Source organism: Gymnoscopelus microlampas, assembly GCF_963454915.1.
Source record: "Gymnoscopelus microlampas genome assembly, chromosome: 1".
In the NCBI taxonomy this organism is placed as follows: domain Eukaryota; kingdom Metazoa; phylum Chordata; class Actinopteri; order Myctophiformes; family Myctophidae; genus Gymnoscopelus; species Gymnoscopelus microlampas.
Genome location: NC_139962.1, coordinates 24,080,156 through 24,097,588, shown reverse-complemented (window position 1 = coordinate 24,097,588; position 17,433 = coordinate 24,080,156). Strand labels below are relative to the sequence as shown.

The 17,433-nt window shown below is 40.7% G+C and overlaps 1 protein-coding gene across 2 annotated transcripts; it reads left to right on the top strand.

The window, feature by feature from the left end:
- The first annotated feature begins 1,066 nt into the window (after positions 1 to 1,066).
- On the top strand, positions 1,067 to 17,143 carry ca7 (carbonic anhydrase VII). 2 transcript variants are annotated; one of them, XM_084056612.1, is made up of 8 exons: positions 1,067 to 1,192; positions 1,859 to 2,056; positions 9,090 to 9,208; positions 10,062 to 10,157; positions 10,605 to 10,667; positions 10,764 to 10,919; positions 15,260 to 15,361; positions 16,404 to 17,143. In XM_084056612.1, the coding sequence occupies exons 1-8, from the start codon at positions 1,156 to 1,158 to the stop codon at positions 16,404 to 16,406; spliced, it is 774 nt and encodes a 257-aa protein (XP_083912738.1). In that variant the 5' UTR covers positions 1,067 to 1,155; the 3' UTR covers positions 16,407 to 17,143. The 2 variants fall into 2 exon arrangements, with proteins under 2 accessions (XP_083912738.1, XP_083912737.1); XM_084056611.1 differs by having other exon boundaries at positions 15,260 to 17,143.
- The last annotated feature ends 290 nt before the right edge of the window (positions 17,144 to 17,433 follow it).

Below are 17,433 nucleotides of genomic sequence, written 5' to 3'. Positions count from 1 at the left end.
ATTTCAAGTACCCCCAGTTTGACATGCATTAGGCTACGGGACCCTCATTTAAAGGCATTTCTATCCCTGGGACCCCAATTTATATTGTAAAATCAATGTTAATTTAACTCTGAGAGTGTACAAATGGAACCAAATGGACCCGTTAGGGTCCATTTGGTTCCATTTGTACCATATCATATCGGCTAATTAATTAATTAATAACGTTTTGATGTGGGTATTGTGGTTGAAAGTTCATTTGAGTCTTCTTTTGTTTTCTGTGTCATCTTTCAAATTGTAATCTGTTCTGTATATATTTTTTTATTTCGTTTATTGTATTTCTGTTTATTTTGCTCTGTATCGTGACTTCTTAATGCTTAATGCTGTATTTATATAAAGCACTTTGAATTGTCTTGCTGTTGAAGTACAAATAAACGTGTCTTGCCTTGCTTTACCACAAGGTGTGTGCAGTGGTGGAAGAAGTACTCACATTTGTTACTTAAGTAAAAGTATCAATACCACAATGTAGAAATACTCTGTTACAAGTAAAAGTCTGATAATTAAAATTCAAAGAGTAAAAGTATGAAAGTATTGGCATCGACATATACTTAAAGTACCAAAAATAAAAGTAGGCCTATACTCATGATGCAGAATGTCTCATTTCACAAGTTTTAAAATGTATAAAAATCATTTGAAAATAGCAGGTCCAACAAGTTGTGAGCTTGTAGATCTGCTATTTTCAAATAGCCAAAGTATATGGCTGAAGTGGTTACTGTATGTTTTTTTAATAATAATCAAAATCTACAAAGTAACTAACTAAAGCTGTCAAATAAATGCAGTGGAGTGGCACAATATTTGCCTCTGAGATGCAGTGGAGTAGAAGTAAAAGTACTGAAAGTTGGAAATACTCAAGTAAAGTAAATATGTCTCAAAATGTGTACTTAAGTACAGTACTTGGGTAAATGTACATTGTACACCAATGGGTGTATGAGCAACAGCAGGGTCAGATCAGGATTTAGATAAGGGAATTACAACTAAGGGGCGTGGCCATATACAGCCTAATTGACCGTCCCACTTCACCACCACAAAACTTCATTCATCAATAACAAAACGCACGACGCGCGTCAATCATCCTGTGAGTGAGATCCGCACTGATCAAGTCCTTTGAAACAAGCTACTATGACAGGGAATCACTGGGGATACGGAGAGGAGAACGGTAATACGGTTTGATCAATCCTAGATATAATATGCAGATATATAGGTACTTTAATTGTTTTCTTTGCACTCATGCCAAGTTAATGTGGAAAAGAGCGTCTGCTAAATTCAAACAGCCGTGCATCATTCATTCATACATTCAAGCTGTGTTATGGTTGTACGGTCGGGTGCTGCAGTGTAGATGTTAAATGTTAATGCGAGATTAGCCCGATTATCCTTAACAAATCCGCTCGACTTCTAAGGTCTCAGCAATGTTTGCAATGCACCCTGTTGGACCTAATTTTAGAATGTTTATTTTCTGTGATAAATTCAAAGCTTACTTTTTCTTTTTAGTCATTTCTTTTGTTTTGATTACTTATTTTTGTTATGACCATGTATGAAATCAAGAAGAAAATGTATTGAGGTACCTGCAGGTCTTGCTGGTTGCCCTAGAATATCTGTGATCTTACATACATTTCATGTATTTGAAATACATGAAATGTGTGTAAGATCACAGACATTCTAGGGCTATAGTGCTTTAAAAAAAACATATTTGACCAGCTTACTGACCTTTCTGATGATTTCCTTTTAAAACAGAAAGATGTGGCATTACTAAACATACACATAATGTTAGATGTGGCATTACTAATATAGCCTACTGTTCATCACTGACTCTTCTCATTTAAAGGTCCATCAGCATGGCATAAAAACTTCCCCATTGCCCAGGGGACAAGCCAGTCTCCCATTGACATAGTCCCTGGTGAAGCTGTGCATGATGCCACCCTTACACCAGTTGTCCTGTCCTATGACCACTGTACCTCCATCAATATTGTCAACAACGGACATTCTGTAACAGTGGATTTTGATGATTCGGATGACAGATCAGGTGAGCAGAAATATTTATACTTTGTGTGTGTGTGTGTGTGTGTGTTAACTTGTATAAACTCAACAAGATGCAACTTTTGGCTGTCCTCTGAGAAATACCACTGAATGGTTATTGCATCCCAAATCTACACCATGAATTTTAACTTTTACTTCTTTTTTGTGTGTTTCTGGTCTCCCCTACCTCTCTTCTATCCCCCAAAATACCCCAGTTTGAGCACTCAGGCTTTCACAGCATATCTGGGGTTTTATGTAAATTGGTCTCAAAACAGGCCAAACTGATTTGGCCCCGAACGTGACGTCACTAGCGGTACAATTCCTCCCATTTTTCAGTTCCAACTTAGAAAAAAAAAAAAAAGAAAAAAACATGTTTTGATTCAAAAAATAGTGAGAATGTGTGCACATCTTTGAATATATATTCTTTTAAAGTCAACATTTGTCAAATGTTTTGTTCAAATGTTTTGTCCCCCCCCCCCTTTGACACAAGCTTTGACACATGTTCCCCTCGGTGCCGCACTATGAGCTTGTATATCTGCTATTTTTGAATAGCCAAAGAAATCTAAAATGCCAGAGATGCTTTCTCGGTCTTAATGGGTTACATAAGTTACGCAGGTTACGCTATTTCTAATTTCAAAGTTGCTTCATGACTAAGGTAGTTGATATTGGCTTGTGTATTCTCTGTGATTAAGAGTAATTCCTTGGAAATCTCAAATGTTTTTTATCCAGTCTGTTCATGCATGTGACAATTTGCACATCAACTTTCACATTTAGGCATAATTATACTACTGAAAGCTTGCAGACATAAATCAACTCCCAAAATTGAGCTATCTATGGATTATGGATTAGGAGCTTTATACACAGTGGTTGACATAGGTCACAGGTTTGGGATGCATGCACTATAGACCTGGCCTGGAGGAGGGGGGGGGGGGCTTAGATAAACCTCATATAAAATCAGTGTCTACAGAATATCTCCCTGAAAGGTGGGATTAGCAGTGTAAATTTAGAAGGCATAAAGTGCATGTGCATAACCCACCCTAATCAAAGGGTAAAGATAACCCTCTGATTATGATGGAGGAAAGTGAAGGCGGCAGTTAACTCTATGAGAGTGTGTCTGCTGGGACAGATGTATAATAACATGAGGTGATCTCCATGGTTATTATGATCCTATTTGCCCTTATCATTGGGTGGATCCATGTCTACCACCCAGTCATTACCATCAATGATAAGCCCTGAAATGTGAGGCTGTTTGGTTAAGACACTTGTTGTCGCTGAGTAAGCAAATTGTCATTCACTAAAACTCAGTGGTAGAAGAAGTATTTTACTAAGTAAAAGTATAAATACCCTGACACAACTACTCTGTGATTCAAGTACCTCGCTGACATTTCTACCTGAGTGAAGACTACTAGGTTGATGTAATGGTGGCCAGATAAGACTGTATATTCTTAGCTTGCCCACGAAATGCATAAATGGGTAACGAACTGTAGGAACACAGAGAAAGGCTGAACCAGACAGAAAGGGGAGTGTCTATAGACTATGATACACACACACACACACACACACACACACACACACACACACACACACTGGTGGATAAGAGAAGGAAACTGGCAACAGTAAATAAGTCTGTTGAGTTTTGCCTAAAGGAAATTGGAACCCACCGCCGTCTTGTTCCATCTGTGGAAATGAAGTTTAATATCTAGTTTGGGTATCTAGTCAACCTATAATGCTCTCATTGTAGGTTGATAAAGTCATGCTGTTGCAATACTTTCCTCAAATTTCCGCATTGTCATTTATTGTGCATAAATTATAGCTACTCTTTATTGATCCCTGTGTGTCATCACAGCCCGCAGTAAGTGTGAAAAATACGACAGGAACAGCTAAATAACTTAATAACAATAGAAGTACAAAAATGCAGTGGTGTAAAGTGACTAAGAACATTTACTCAAGTAGGCCTACTGTACTTAGTATTTCCAGTTTTCAGTACTTTTACTTCTACTCCACTACATCTCAGAGGCAAATATTGTACTTTTACTCCACTACAATTATTTGAAAACTTTAGTTACTTGTTACTTAGATTTTGATTTTGATTCAAAACATACATTAACAACTTCAGCTCTATATACATTTCGGCCATTTGAAAATGGCCGGTCTAAAAGCTCACAATGCGTCACATCGTGACACATTGTGATCTTGTAGATCAGCTATTTTCAAAAGATGTTTATACATTTGAAAACTTGCATAATGAGTACTTTTCACTTTTGGTACTTTAAGTACATTTTGATACCAATACTTTTGTAGTTTACTCAAGTCAATATGTGTGTGTGTGTGTGTGTGTGTGTGTGTGTGTGTGTGTATATACACACACACACACACACACACACACACACACACACACACACACACACACACACACACACAGACACACACACACACACACACACACACACACACACACACACACACACACACACACACACACACACACACACACACACACACACACACACACACACACACACACACACACACACACACACACACACACACACACACACACACACTCACTCAAGTCTTGCTCAAGGATACTTTGACACATAGCTGAGGCCTGGACTCAAACTTGGGACCTCTGACTTCCCAGGCAGGCTCTATAACCATGGAACATGGAATAGATTCATGTGTATATACTTATTTATTTATGAACGAGTACTGTACATGCTGTTTTTCCTGTACTGTTGTCCTGTACCTCCATTCAATAAAATGAAATGTAATAAAATAAACAGGTGTTTAATAGCTGGTGGAAAAGATAAGTAAACGGGCACTGATAAATACATCACAGTTGAGGTGAAGAAATCGTGAACTTATGAGGAAGAGAATCAAACTGATGGTGGAGGTTGAATGAACTCAAGTCAAATATCCAGTTTGTCAAGAGAGAGAACTCTGTGTAAATCATGCTGTACAGAATGTCCATGTTGCAAGTGTGAAGCATGTAAGGTTGCGTGACAAGGAAACAAATACATTTTCCAAAGGTTTCCCCTCTCTCTCTCTATCTTCCATCTGTGAACATCAAGTTGAATATCTAGTTTTGGATAGACAATGGTCTAATTGTACAGTACAGTACTCAAGTTCAAAGTACACTTTTTAGGTATTTTTACTTTACTGGAGTATTTCATTTTGACCAAGAAGTCTATGCCCAATATATTACGGTCCCTTGCCTGCTCTTGGGTGCCGACTCACTGGTTGAGAAACAGTGCCGTAGAGCAAGGGTCTTCAATGTTTTTTTTTTTTTTTTTTTTTTTTTTTTGGTGAACTTGTTTTCAGCTTCACCCAGCTGAGTGCTGCCCACAGAGGAGCCCGGAGGAGGAAGCAGTTCAAATCAAATCAAACTTTATTTATAGATTACATTTATATACAACCAAAGATTGCCCAAAGTGCTGCCCAGAAAGAAACAAAAATATAAAAAAATGTGTTTTACATAAGTCGGCCTCCTGGTGGCGCTATAAAGGGCAAATGTGAAAAATGCAGCGCAGATGTTTTTCCTTGGCCTCTAGAGAGTGTGCGTGTAAAGTTTCTGGCAGATCGGTGCAGTTATAGTTAAAAACGCAAATTGGCCTGTTATAGCGCCACCATGAGGCTGATTTAAATGTGCCATTTACTTCCTCTGCCTAGTGGGAATGTACGTGTGAAATTTCACGGAAATTGCAAGCTGCGTCCATGATTTCAGGCATTGTGTTCAAAACGGAGCAATCCTGCAAACTTTGGGAGACAATCTTAGCCAATCAGGATGGAATCTCGAAAATCGGACAGATCCCTGTTGATCACATGACTATAGAGATACTGTGTACTGATGTGCGTGTTTTTTGGACAAAATCTGTAGGAGTAATATCCAAAAATGTGTTTTGCAAAAGTCGGCCTCATGGTGGCGCTATGACAGGCTGATCTAAAAAATGTGGGGCAGAGGTTCTGCTGTGGCATCCAGGGAGTGTGTGTGCACAGTTTCACAGCGACCGAGCCAGCGGTGGCGGAGATTAGCTGGTCACAGACAGAAGGACGGACGGACGGACGGACGGACGGACAGAGGGTAAAACATACTCTCTCGCCATGCCTTCGGCCTGGCGGAGACAATAAGTAGCACGGAGAAGACTAGCAGGCTAGCAGTTGAATCATTTCATGTGGCTAATAAACTGCTTTTGTTGTTGGAAGAAGTCATCTCAAGATAAAGTTATACTGTATGTGGCAATATTGTCATTATTCCTTATCTAGTATTTTTGACGGTATTGAAAATCATCCCTTCTGAATTTCTAAATACCCTGGCATACCATAATATCCTGATACCGCCCAAGCCTGATGGTCGGTGAGAAAATCACACTCTTCATAATAAGGAAGGACCATGGAATGTAAAGTGAGTTATCAATTAATACCGAACCATACATTTTAACTTGTGACTAAAACATGTGGTACGTAGGGCATTAACAGAATAATCGAAGAATAACCACTATTCGACCACTGTACATCAAAGTCGATTATTCAAAAAAAAAATATCTTTATAATAAAATAAAATAAATCAGTGGCTTTTCTACAGCAGACACGCAGCTGTGAGCTCTGGTGTTGGTAGTTTTCCTAATCCATTCATGGTTGATTGTTGTCAAATCATTTCATACTGTATGTGAGGCTAGGGCTGTCCCCTAAAAGTCGACGTGTCGGGCGAGGAGCCTGACGTCGACTCCCATTCCTTGAGTCGAGTCGTCAATTTTTTATTTTAATAATCAAATTGATCAATCGAATACTTATAGGTCGAATAAGTCTAATGCTAAAAATCGCTATTCGTGAGTGCCCTAGCACGCACTGGGTGCTTACGTACTTGGTGTTTCGCTCCACCTCAGCAATCCATCTCCCAGGGGTCTAGTGCATTCAAAAGGGGATAGACAGACACCCTCGTTCTCAGTCGATACAGACAATAAGCCTCCTATTTACTTGCCTATAAGAGGTTGGACATAGCCAGGGCAGGAATTTCTTGGACGCCATGAAGACCATGGCCACCGTGCGCCCTTAGTTTTACGCCCTGGCCTTAGGCCACAGTGGCCTTGACTGCCCTGCCCCAACTGATGTCACTATTTTCTCCTCTGCGTCTTTCCTGTCAATATGTATTTTTTTAGACGCCACTGGTCATAGGTCTGATTGGCTCTGCACAATAATGTGCACTTTAGTTTTATTACAATACACCACACAGGGCAATACAGCTGAAATGAAATGACCTTTGTAAAAGGAACTAAATGAAATGTAGGTTTTAACAAAGATCTGACTGTCTCAAACTGAAGCTTGTGCCTGAGAATTTCTACTGACTGGCTGGTATATGTGTCTGTCCACTCATAATATGTCTCTGCTTAGTGCTTAGATAGTGGGATTTAAATGTAGTCCACACAGGGTGGTGTGTGTGTGTGTGTGTGTGAGTGTGCGCCCGCCCCACAATTTTAGTATATTAAGCTGTCTGGGTGATACCATCCTTATAAGATGCTTTGTGTTCATTGTGGGGAATAGCCTGGTAAACCACCCGGTCGCGGAATTCAATTTCATTTATGCGATTTCCGCGATGGGTGGTTTACCAGGCTAGGGAATAGTCCCCACAAGTATAGTATAAATCAACAACCTTGTGTGGATATTTCTTTTAGGGTTGGGAATTTGAGGTTAGGTTAGGTGATGTTGTGGTTACAGACAGGATTAGGTACAGTAATATGCTGTCACCCGAGTCACTGTGACAAAGGCGCTTTGTCAATAACGACCATTGACCTCTAATGAATGGCGCATGGGCACATGACAATCATGATGATGCCCTGCTGTGTTGACTGACTTGAGGCTTACTACGGAGAGGAGAGAGAATAAGGTCAAGTCCAGTGTAGTGGCGACACCACAAATCTCTTGCTGTTTTGTTATATCAATATTGGTGACCGGAAGGTAATCCTTTGATGCTGCGATTTGTTTTGCCAAATAGAAAACAAAAATCATGCTGCCCAAAAAGGAAAGGAAGGCGCCTGAAATGTTTAGGTTGTTTAGGAGTGTTTGTGGTTTGTTCATGTCACATAATCCTCAAGTCTGTTATTGAAATCTGAGAAAAGGCATTCCTATCGAGTCACAGAATACTAGTCTCGCGTAGCCAGACAACAATTCCACAATCTCTGAATGCTATATAGAGTCGGGAACTACACCTCCCGAAAAATCCAGACTGTAAAATTGTGGGAGGCTACAGTCTGGCCATGCGAGACTACAGAATACACACATTTACAGTAGATCACAAATTTCAGTCCAACTTCTGTACTGGGGGCGGCAGTGGTTCAGGGGTAGAGTGGCCGGATGGCAACCGTGAGGTTCCCAGTTCGATCCCGGGCTCCCCCAGAATTAGTGTCGAAGTGTCCTTGAGCAAGACGCTGAACCCCTAATTGCTCCCGATGAGCAGGTTGGAGGTGCCTTGCATGGTTTCCTCCACCATCGGTGTATGAATGGGTTAATGTGATGCACAATCTATGTAAAGCGCTTTGGATAAAAGTGCTATATATAAATGCACCATTTACCATTTACTGGTCACAGAGTCAAAAGCCAAAGTGAGTCTGTAAAACTTTGACAAGTGTTGGAGAAAAAAAGCGTGTGTGTACATTACATGAGGCATGTTAGGTTGTTGAATTCATTTAATTATTATTATAACCTTTATTTAACCAGTAAAACCACATTGAGACTGACGTCTCTTTTTCAAGTTGCTGAGGTCAAACCTGTCATTCATTCCCTGTAATAAATAATAAAAAATGGAATACAGTCCAACAGGTTTATTTTTTATTTATTTTTGGGCTTTCTATGCCTTTATTATTGATAGGACAGTAGGCTGGCAGGAAATGGGGAGAGAGAGATGGGGAGTGACACGCAGCAAAGGCCGCCGGGATCGGGACCCGAACCTGCGACGGCAGTGGTCCGGGCCTAAGAATAACATTTTTAACGACAAAATGCTTTTAATGTCCCCACAATGATAGTAATATGTGTGTGTGTGTGTGCAGTGATTAAAGGTGGTCCTCTTGACAACGCCTACAGACTGAAGCAGTTCCACTTCCACTGGGGTGGAAAGGGTTGTCACGGCTCTGAGCACACCGTAGCCGGAAAGAGTTATTCCTCTGAGGTCAGTGTGAAAGCTTTGAGTCACAGTGAGTTTGTCTCTTATGTGTTTGACAGAGACGTCACATGAATGCAATGAAAACAATGCAAAGTCCACAGCCAATGAAGACAATGCAAAATTTGAAAGAAAAAAAAAAGATTAATTTCTACAAATCAAATAATGAAAATGGACTCGAGGTGCAACAGTTAATCAAACTAATCCCCCCACCGTGAACCACTTCTATCCTGGCATCCCTATTTTGGCCATATCATTATGGGCAAAAATCTTCGAAAATAATCGATCTACAGGCTCACAATGCATAATACATTGTGAGCTTGTAAATCTGCTATTTTTCACTATTTTGCAGGACACAAAAAAATTATATTGATAGTAAATCAATAGTTGCAGTCCTAATATAGACTGTTAGTCTATTTTAGCGTTGAATGAGAATGTACTTGGAGGTGCAAACCCTGCCCACACAACATGTCTTGCTCTGCACCTGCTCTATGACCAATTATATAAGTTTAACCTGATTGTGATCTCCCACAAACTTTCATGAAAATCAGCCCATCCGTTCTTGAGTTATTTTGCTAAGAGACAGATGGACATATACACATACATACACATACGTGTGCGACTAAATTTCTCTTGTGGACCAATAAAGGCCTATCTATCTATACAGAACTAATTAAAATACCAACATATAAAACATGGCGCCCTTTTTCATAGGTACTTGAGCAAATGGTGGTATTGTATCTCATTAGTTATTCTTAAACTCCGGTATTCTTGGACACTTGATGTAGATTAAGAAGAATAATGGAGCTCAATTGTAACAATCCACCTTTTTATTTCTTTGTTTCCATTATTCACACTCTAGCTTCATCTGGTACACTGGAATGCAACCAAGTACAAGTCATTTGGGGAGGCAGTGTCAGCCCCGGATGGTCTTGCTGTCCTTGGCATCTTTTTAGAGGTAAGAGGTTCATCTGTATGGCATCCCACTTAATACCTGTGTCCTACTGTACTTCCTGCATCCATCTACACTTTATGGGACGCAGTTGTGAGTTTGTAGATGGAGAGTGGGCCAAGCATTGAGCCCTGTGTAACATTTTCAATTAAACAAAAGTTATTTTTGATATAATCTTTCACTTATACTTTTTTTTCGCAATAACCATTCCAAATAGATGTGTGTTTTTTTACAACTTCTCGAAACACTATTAAACACTATTTTGATTTTCTGCTAAGTATACCTTATAGTGTTAGCTGGAGCCTGTTCATATGTTACTATTATGGGCTGCTAATTTAGGTTAAAAAAAAAGTTTTCTGCTCTGTAAAACAAGCTGTTATCAATAGACAATGAAATGAAATTAATTATCATACAAAAATACAAAAAAACAAAACACTGGTATTTTACTGTTAGACAGGAGATGATCACAGATGGCTCCACAAGATAACAGATGCATTGTACATGGTTAAGTTCAAGGTGAGTGAGCTTTTAATCTCATATTTTTTATTACCATGCCTATTATGATCAACTCTATTGCATGCGCATAAAGCTTTTGTTGTTTTTCCACCACAGGGAAGCGTCGCAGACTTCAAAGGCTTCAACCCGAAGTGCCTCCTACCCAGCAGCCCTCACTACTGGACCTATCCGGGGTCACTGACCACTCCCCCGCTCCATGAGAGTGTCACCTGGATTGTCCTGAAGGAACCGATCATGGTGTCTGAAAAACAGGTCAGTGTGTGTCATTTTGTCTGCAATGAAGATGCAGCAAATTTTGGGTTGGCATTTTAAGCCGTTATTTGACAGCGACAGGAAATGTGGAGAGAGCAGGGGAATGACATACAGCAAGAGTGGTCCGGCCGGCCGGGAATCGAACTGGTGACTTGCTGACAAGGGCATAGCCATGTGGCATTGAAGCATTCTTATTTATATATATTTTTTTATTCAGCATAGGTAATAGGGAAATTATAGAAAGACCATGTACAGTACAGTACTTTTTTTTTCTTTTCCTACATACAAATACAAACAATACAGTACAAATGCAAACACCCGACATAACATTTAACACCCAACATAGAGAAAAGGATGGTACAATTAGCTTTAAGTTAATACTTGACATGAAAAAACACTCAACAATCCCCATACCTGTCCTCCCTCATGGGTCTTTAGCAGTGGCGTACCCACTGTAGAGGCAGGGCAGGCGGTCGGCTGCCCAACTAAGATCTCGCCCCGCCTAAAAAAAACAAATAACCCGAAAAGGTGCTTAATGTCCTCAAAGTCACGCATCCAACAAGCTTTGAACTGAGCAGATTGGACCTTCCGTTCCAGAAATAATGGCCAAAACATCTTGAAAACGGCCACTTTCGCCGGTTTTCGATCGCCGATTTTCGAATGAGTTGAAATTTCTTTTTTGGGGGTAATAGAGGGGCGGGGGGTAAATCCTGTTTAAATTTAAATGTAAATCCTGGGGACGCCACTGGTCTTTAGTCCCCGTTCACTTCACCACATAGACATATAAAAAATGATCCTAAAAGAGGTCAAGTTAAATCAACGTAATCCACAAAAGTTCTAAGAAAAAAGGGCATTGAAGCATTCTTGTAGCTTATGAAAAGCAACAGACAAATATCTGTGAAATTGGGTAATTTCTTTGGCTTTAGTCATGAAGAAGTCACCCTGACATATATTTCATGAATGTCATATCCTGTGAGTAGGGTCAGAATTTTGGTCAGAATGTATTGAGAGGATAGCCCCTTGAGATACAGCATCTCATTTTAGAGGGGGTCCAATAGAGCGTGGCAAAAATCCTGAAGGGGGCGTCAACAAGTGTCATTTGGTATCGGCGGACATCTTTGAGGGGTATAAAACAGGTTGACTTAACATTGCCCCCCTCAAGTATGACTGCAGCTACTATGCCACGCCCCCCATGGTGACGAGTCGTCCCACACTCTATAGGGCTGGCTAGTGATATGATATTGTGATGTAAGACTAGATATTTTCTGGGATGTCTTTTCCTGGTTTTAATTACTTGGTTGAAAACACTTCACAAGGCGGCTTGTTGTGAGCTTGTAGCTCAGCTTTTTTGGTCAAAAATAAATTATAGAAAGACCATGTACAGTACAGTACTTTTTTTTTCTTTTCCTACATACAAATACAAACAATACAGTACAAATGCAAACACCCGACATAACATTTAACACCCAACATAGAGAAAAGGATGGTACAATTAGCTTTAAGTTAATACTTGACATGAAAAAACACTCAACAATCCCCATACCTGTCCTCCCTCATGGGTCTTTAGCAGTGGCGTACCCACTGTAGAGGCAGGGCAGGCGGTCGGCTGCCCAACTAAGATCTCGCCCCGCCTAAAAAAAACAAATAACCCGAAAAGGTGCTTAATGTCCTCAAAGTCACGCATCCAACAAGCTTTGAACTGAGCAGATTGGACCTTCCGTTCCAGAAATAATGGCCAAAACATCTTGAAAACGGCCACTTTCGCCGGTTTTCGATCGCCGATTTTCGAATGAGTTGAAATTTCTTTTTTGGGGGTAATAGAGGGGCGGGGGGTAAATCCTGTTTAAATTTAAATGTAAATCCTGGGGACGCCACTGGTCTTTAGTCCCCGTTCACTTCACCACATAGACATATAAAAAATGATCCTAAAAGAGGTCAAGTTAAATCAACGTAATCCACAAAAGTTCTAAGAAAAAAGGGCATTGAAGCATTCTTGTAGCTTATGAAAAGCAACAGACAAATATCTGTGAAATTGGGTAATTTCTTTGGCTTTAGTCATGAAGAAGTCACCCTGACATATATTTCATGAATGTCATATCCTGTGAGTAGGGTCAGAATTTTGGTCAGAATGTATTGAGAGGATAGCCCCTTGAGATACAGCATCTCATTTTAGAGGGGGTCCAATAGAGCGTGGCAAAAATCCTGAAGGGGGCGTCAACAAGTGTCATTTGGTATCGGCGGACATCTTTGAGGGGTATAAAACAGGTTGACTTAACATTGCCCCCCTCAAGTATGACTGCAGCTACTATGCCACGCCCCCCATGGTGACGAGTCGTCCCACACTCTATAGGGCTGGCTAGTGATATGATATTGTGATGTAAGACTAGATATTTTCTGGGATGTCTTTTCCTGGTTTTAATTACTTGGTTGAAAACACTTCACAAGGCGGCTTGTTGTGAGCTTGTAGCTCAGCTTTTTTGGTCAAAAATATTGTGTTATTTGATTTTGGCCATCCATATCACCCAGCCCTGCACCTCCAGTGATTTTGCCTGTGTGGTTGAACTGAAGTATGTGAAACCTTCACTCCTTCAGTAGAAAACCGATGATCTATAGAAAGCCATAAATATTTTGATACTATTTGAAACCAATCACTGCTCTTTGTAAACTGTGCTCAGTTTCTTATATTCTCCATATTTCAGTCTAGGGAGAACTGAAACTTTCCTAAAAATATAACCGTTCTGTAAGAGATCAGAGACAGTGAAAGAAAGTATGGTGGAAGTTCTGGCTTCCTTTAAGCAGCCCTTTCCACACTGCTGACCAGAAACTCTCTACAACTTAACTATACAAACACCACACCTACATTTAGGCTCACACTTAACCCGCAGTATCTCACCCCAAATCTCAACCTCCCACAATCTCAACGGCAAAATAATGGCGTGTGTTGAAATGGCCCACTCAGCTGTTCAGAACACACAGTTGTTCAAATGATCATAAAATAAAGGGATAACAGACTATTATGGTTTGAAAGAGCCTCATCAGCAGGTCAGAAATGCCATTATGTCAGCAAAACAACCCATACCTGGATCTGAGGATGGTGTACTGTATAACTACTGTAACGACTTTCTACCATACCCATCATGTCTACTTTGAAGCTCAGTTAATCACACGCTACTTTTTGGTATTTTCAGAGAGCGCATCTCTGGCACTGACGTGCTTTCAGCCATTGGCCATATTCACGTGGTGGCCACAGTTAATAACTTATTGCCTAATTAAACTAGTGAATAGCCAACACCAAACGTTCAAGTGATACCCTGGCTTCCCCACCTTGTTGTTCATCCTTCCTCTCATATGCCCACCCATCAAGTCCTCTGGACACAAAATTAGCAAATTATAAAAGAAGTTAGAAAAAGTTAAAATACTGGGTAAGGAAATATGTTGAAATATGTCGATTTGTACTGTTATGCTTTATTACGTGCACGACACATGCAATGTTTTACTGTACTCTATCATGTACTCATTCGTCAGTGTTGCCAGAGAGAGTGAGAAATTGTGCAGGCCATCGAGTGAAGGAAGAGAAATTATTCAGTGAAAATTCTCAATGTTCATTTAACTCTGTGTACAAATGAAACAGTTGAGAGCAATCAAAGCAGAGCGCACTGCAGGCACGCGAGAACACGGCAGGGCAAAAACTAAAACCCATAGAGAGAGAGAGGGGGGGGTGCATTTTATTTTGGTAATTCTCAAAACTGCTCTTTAGTATTTTGTGTTTTATCAAAAATGTGTAGATTCTTTTATCAAAATAAAAATGAAAAAAATCCTGTCATGATGCCCTAAGTGACTGCCTATCGGGCCAGCTCTGCTCTTTGTCCAGTTTTCTCTCCATGTTTGTCCATTGGGAATGGGACGTTTTAATTACAGAGTCACCTCGGGCACAGCCATAAGCATGCTGTCTGCATACCCATGTCCCTGACATGCCTTGGGATGGGGGTGGAAAGTAAAGCTAGGCGACTGGGCCCACAACCTAGGACTCCAGGGCTGAAGCCTTTGATCCCCTCCAGCTGATTATCCTGATGGATGGATGACTGAATGGGTAAAAGTGTTTTGCTGGGGTTTAATTGAGAAATGCTTCCAAGAACACTCAGCAGGGGAAAGCCTTTATGTAACAGGGTTGCTTTTTGATTTTTTGCAGTCTTCACACAACATTGGTCTTAAGAAAATTCTAAAAGGGGTTGGAAATGCTTCAACTGTGCAGACTGGTAGAAGTATCGACATGTCCAGAATGGGCATAAGGGGACCCACACCACCCATTGATGCTTAAACATTGTTGTCTCCTAACTCAGATGGGCAAGTTCCGAATGCTCCTGCTTAATGGTGAGGAGGAGGATCAGAGGATACGGATGGAGAACAACTTCAGGCCCCCTCAGCCACTGAAAGGCAGGACGGTGCGTGCCTCATTCAAGTAACCTGACCATGTGTACGAGGGACCTGTAGAAAACACATGAGTGCATTCACAAATTTGACTGTACTGCTGACCTTAAGGTAGCCTATTCCGGCCCGGGATTGCTCATTCTGTAAATGGAAGCAAGGGAAAACATGAAGTATAATTCTCATCACTACCATTATATTGACATGCATTACCCTGTACAGGTCATAAACTTTAACACTCAAGTGCAGAAATCAAAGCTTTTGAATCGGTCCATATGGTCAGCCTTCCTCCCCTCCCACAAGTGTTTCTAAGAGTCTAACAGTTGCTATGCTATGCAAGGTGCTATTGCCTTTTTGCCACACGTCAGATCTGGCTAGTTGGTTCATATCTCCTAGCACAGTGATTCTCAAAGTGGGGTCCGGGGACCCCCAGGGGTCCTCGGGGGGTTCCAGGGGGTCCCCAGTGAAATGTGTTTACTTCATACAGCATTAAAACCAGTTTAACCACTTTATCCCTAATCCCTAAAAAATCATGAGAACACTTTGAAGTTTTTGAATGTTTTTGAAACATTTTAACAACTCAAATCTTGTATGGGGGTCCCTGGCACAAAATATTTGTAGAAGGGGCTCTGTGGCCAAATACAGAACATGTTAATTTGGGAGTCCTTGACGTGAAAAAGTTGAGAAACACTACCCTAGCACAGCTGCTTTTGGAGGGACGATAACCCTGTCTGTTGGCGAGCGGTCTCTCTACATCCAAGACCTCTCCCTCCTTGCTTGATCCCGGGTTGATCCTTGTTTATCCAGCCTATTGCTGGTGGATTCCCAATCCTAGTGGCCGCAGATCCCCTCCACTCCCAACAATCCCCAACTGGAGGTGGGATAGGATTAGTGCGTTGGCTGCCTAAGCTCCTCTACTAGCCCCATGACAGAGAGTAGGGCTGTGAGAGTCAGGGCTCAAAGGCAAGGCTGACTGGATCAGTGTTTCTTTTTTTTATTGTTTTAGCATTTGTTACCTTTTATAACAACAAAAAGGCCTTTGTGTTTACTTTGTTTCAGTGAATTCAGCATTATCTTGGAGAAAAACACACACACACACACACACACACACACACACACACACACACACACACACACACACACACACACACACACACACACACACACACACACACACACACACACACACACACACACACACACACACACATCCCTCTGCAGACTGACTGTATGTGACCTGCTTTTTCATTTTATTTTATATCTATTCAGTGAGAGTATACAGCTGTCTAAATATGTGGTTTCAGATTTCTTGGCCCAGTTCCTTTACACAGTCAAATCCTCAGTGTTAATTTAACTCTGAGAGGGTACAAATGAAACCAAGGGTCCATTTGGTACACATTTGTACACACTCGGTTACAATTGGATAGATCAACACTGAGGATTTTACTGTGTACTGCACTGGCAGGTATCAGAGGGTGAAACAGATGGTAATCAATGGCTCACCACTATAGATGCAGTTGTAGATGGATGGCTCTCCGCCCCCTATGTAATTCCTAATGGAAGCCCTGTCCTCTTGCTTTATGAGTTATAGCATATCTGCATAATGCTGTTCCTTATTTAGACTGGTTTGGATTCTGTGGTCTCAGAGAATGGGAGGGGGAAACGTCATTTTCATAATTATGAGCTTTCAGTGAAATGCAATGTAAGAAGTGGTACCTCACGATTTTTGTTTTTGTAATCAACAATGACATGAAAACAAACATTGGTGGGTGGTTAAAAAGACAGTATTTTGTTGTAAATGGTATGTCTGAATAAAATAAAGATTGAAATGGATTGGACTTAAAAGTGCTCTAAACATTTTCTTCAGCTGAAGGGCCTGAAAGCTGTATTCCATACAGTTAAAGAATAGATGGCATGCATTGCCTGTCTATCAACAATCTACTATACTAATACATTTTACTCAATGCTGCCGCCTTGTGGGACTAAAAAGAACTGAAGGAAACCTAAAGACTCCCAGTGAGCTTGCTACAGGAATGAGACTGATTTGAGTTGAACGGGAATTAATCTAGTCATGGTTTTCTATCCACAT

Bases quoted from the DNA above. Each gene is read 5' to 3' on its own strand.
- ca7 (XM_084056611.1), top strand. From the start codon at position 1,156: ATGACAGGGAATCACTGGGGATACGGAGAGGAGAACG. The intron at 1,193-1,858 runs GTAATACGGTTT...TCTCATTTAAAG, and splicing joins GGGATACGGAGAGGAGAACG to GTCCATCAGCATGGCATAAA. The intron at 10,158-10,604 runs GTAAGAGGTTCA...TTTTACTGTTAG, and splicing joins TCCTTGGCATCTTTTTAGAG to ACAGGAGATGATCACAGATG.